At 45.4% G+C, this 3,437-nt stretch overlaps 1 protein-coding gene across 1 annotated transcript; it reads right to left on the bottom strand.

Annotated features, from left to right (window-relative positions):
• Window positions 1–1,048: 1,048 nt before the first annotated feature.
• Window positions 1,049–2,525, bottom strand: LOC123853523 (peptidyl-prolyl cis-trans isomerase-like 1). The gene has a single exon (XM_064583612.1). The coding sequence runs from the start codon at window positions 2,507–2,509 to the stop codon at window positions 2,009–2,011; it is 501 nt and encodes a 166-aa protein (XP_064439682.1). The 5' UTR covers window positions 2,510–2,525; the 3' UTR covers window positions 1,049–2,008.
• Window positions 2,526–3,437: the final 912 nt, after the last annotated feature.

Below are 3,437 nucleotides of genomic sequence, written 5' to 3'. Positions count from 1 at the left end.
TGGTGCCTGATAACATGGTGCTGGCTGGGGGAAGAATGTAGACTAGAAATGGCTAGAGAAGTGTCCGTAGAGCTAGTCCTGAGGCAGTTACCAGTTCTCCAGGGTCCACACGTAATGTCCAGGGAATCAGAGTTTCCTGAGGGCTTTAGGGTCGGGGGGATGGGTCATGCAAGTGCTAGAAAAGTGATGGGCTGAGGAGGCCTGATGCTGGCATAGGGAGGCCACATTCTCAGCTATGGATGCCATTGGCATGCCCAAAATGAACTGGCAGAATTAGCCACATGGTGGTAGATACCAGCATAGTCCTTAGTGGCCAGACCAGATCAGCCATTCCTAAGAGTATCCGATTCATCACATTCATGGTTGGATCAATACTCAAGCTGGAGATAGGAGACAAGCCATAAGCTGGTAGATAGTATGGTAGGTTTCCATTAGATGGTGGCCACAGAGGGATGGGTTGGAGAACACAGAAGTCACATGAAGTGAGGTATTGGATAGGAGAAGTAGACGGCCTCAAAATAGAGCTGGTTTGGGGGGTGAATGTGGGTCTGTGGTATTGTGACTGGAAGCACCCCCTTTGCTCCCACAGTTGGATGTGGTTTTGGTTTCCTATTTTTTTTTTTTAAAGTAGGTTCTACACACAGCATGGAGCCCAGCGTGGGGCCTGAACCCATGACTCTGAGACCAAGACCTGAGCTGAGATCAGGATTCAGATGCTCAACCGACTGAGCCACCCAGGCGCCCCTGTTTTAGTTTCCTATTACTGCTGCATCAAGCTACCACCAAATTAGTGTATTGTTTTACAGGCCTAGAGGTCAGAAGTTCAAAACGGATCTCACTGGGCTAAAATCAATATGTCGGCAGGGCTGCATTCCTTCTGGAGTTTCTAGGGGAGAATCCCATTTCTTGCCATTTCCAACTTCTAGTGACCAGGCATTTTTGGCTTGCAGTCCCTGCCTCCATCTTTAAAGCCAGGAACATAGGGCCAAATATTTCTCATGATGCCATCTCTCTGGTCTCTCTTCTGCCTCCTTCTTATCTTTTTTTTTTTTCAACCATCAGTGGCATTTTATTTGGGAAGTTTCTATGTATTACATAGATGTTCCTTTCTCTTTACCCCATTAAAAAAAAATCAGAAAGACTTAAAAAACATATAAAATCTCTTAACTAGTTTCTCTAGTCTTAGGTTAAAAAAACTTAAGTGGTGCCTCTCCTTTATGACAATACTGCTTTTTCAGGAGAATTCATAGTCTGTCTTTATGGCTCACTACAGATTTCTACTCCTTCTTGGGGAAAAAATGGTCAATGTTTCTGCTTCCTTTTAATAAATTCCTTTCTGGATTATTACACATTATCATTCCCCACTTGACACCTTCTTAGAAACTTGATTGCTGGATGCATTTTTCATTTGGCAAAAATTCAATGTGGCTTTGCTTGGGATGTCTAAGTGTCAGAAACAGCAGTGTTGATGTTCTGATTTTGAGAGGGAAAGTATATATAGAGATGCATACATTCCTGGAAGAACAAATATAGGAGACTGAAATAGGGTGTGCACAGAGTTAAGAAGGCTGATAGACACTACTTGGTTTTGAATTCTGTGGCTGTCAGACACTGAAGACTGCAGTGTAGGCCAGAATATAAATCTCTGCAGGAAGAAGTTTGGTCAGGCACTATGGAATGACAGAGTCAGCTTCATTTTGTTCTAAGTGTATCAGCACAGACACACGCCAGGAGCGGCAGTGTGCTCACTTGCAATGAGCGGTTCCCCGTGAATGATCATTTATGAGCATTTCTGCAAATGCTCTGTCAACCTAGGCACCGGGGGAAGAGAAAAGAAGCATCCTCTTAAAATATACTTCCATCTCTTACTCACCCAAGCCCCCAGGTCTCCTGAGCTCTGTGACTTGCAAGGCCAAAATGGAGTTTAAGTACGTGTCCTTCTAGATCTGGAAGCTGGTTCACTGGGGCCATCTCCAAAGATCTGGGTGAGCGCAGGGCAGCAGCAAGCCTACCCAGAAGGGTATGCCTTAATGATCTTCACATCGTCCATAGGGCGGTCCTGGGGGTTTGTTTCCACCATTCCTACTCGATTCACCATTCCTATGCCCTGGCACACTTGGCCCAAAATGGTGTGCTTGCCGTCGAGCCACTGGGTGGGGGCTAGGGTTGCGAAAAACTGGCTGCCGTTGGTGTCTGGCTCCGCATTGGCCATGGTGAGAATTCCAGCCCCCGTGAATCTCAGGTCTGGATGAAGTTCATCCTCAAACTGCTTGCCATAGATAGATGCACCACCCCGACCTGTCCCTGTTGGGTCACCTTCCTGGATCATGAAGTCTTTGATGATCCTGTGGAATTTGGTGCCATTGTAGTAACCTCGACGTGCCAATTCAGCAAGATTTTTACAGGTCTTCGGAGCATGCTTCCAGTATAACTCCAGCACAATGATCCCCATCCTGGTCTCCAAGTATATGTTGGGCGGCTGCCAGGAGTCTGGGGGGATTGCCGCCATAGCGCAGCCGACCGAATCCTGCCTGCCTCCTTCTTATCTTACCCTCGTGATTACACTGGGTCTACTCACTAATCCAGGATAATCTCCCCATCTCAAGGTCAACTGATTAGCAACCTTAATTCTATCTACAGCTTTTACTTGCCTTTGCCATGGAACCTAACTTATTGGCGAGTTCTGGGACTTGAACATGGGTATCCTTGTGGGAAGGCACTGTTCTACCTTCTGCAGATGTTCTCCCACAAGGCCACACACATGACAGTAAAGTAGCAGGCACCTGTCTGGCTGATGTCTTTATGGAAGAGGTGGCAATTTAGCTGTGTTTTGAAGGAAAGGTAGAGGTTGGTGAAGTCGGGAGGTGAAGAGAGTGAATTACAGGTAAGGGAGAAATGTGAGTAAAGGATCAGAGTTGGGAATGTGAGGAACAGAATGCAGGAAGTTTGATGACACCAGAAGGTACCTGTGGGGGTAGAGAGAGAGCTGAGATTGGGAAGGATGGTAAGAGACAACTGTTTAGTGCCTTGAAGTTTAGATGGAAGGCGCCAGAGAGACACTGAAAGCTTGCATGGGATCAGGTAAGAAAAGACCACAAAATAACTATGTAAAGATATATGGTCGTTAAATCATTTGGCTCCCCTCACTCAGGCAATCTTTGATTTTATGCTCTTGACTTTTATTGGAATTGTTCAATAAAACTCACTTTGCATGATTTACCTAAATGTAGTTGAAGAAGTTCATTTTGTGGTTTCCCAAAGATGTGGTTGCATGTTATGAATGTTCCCTGCACTGAGTGCTAAAGTTTGTCTCTTGACATTTATGTGTTTTCTAACTCAGGCACCATGAACTGTATCAGATAGTGATTTTTGGTTTGTTTGTGTTTGTTTGGCTTCCATGAAGCTCAGAGCCAAAGACTAAATTGCTAGATGCCTTA

Source organism: Mirounga angustirostris, unplaced genomic scaffold (assembly GCF_029215605.1).
Source record: "Mirounga angustirostris isolate CCGP_5_RB_7025 unplaced genomic scaffold, mMirAng1.0.hap1 SCAF_17, whole genome shotgun sequence".
Taxonomy (NCBI): Eukaryota; Metazoa; Chordata; class Mammalia; order Carnivora; family Phocidae; genus Mirounga; species Mirounga angustirostris.
Note: the sequence above shows the minus strand (reverse complement) of the source record. Positions and strands in the feature narration are given on the sequence as shown.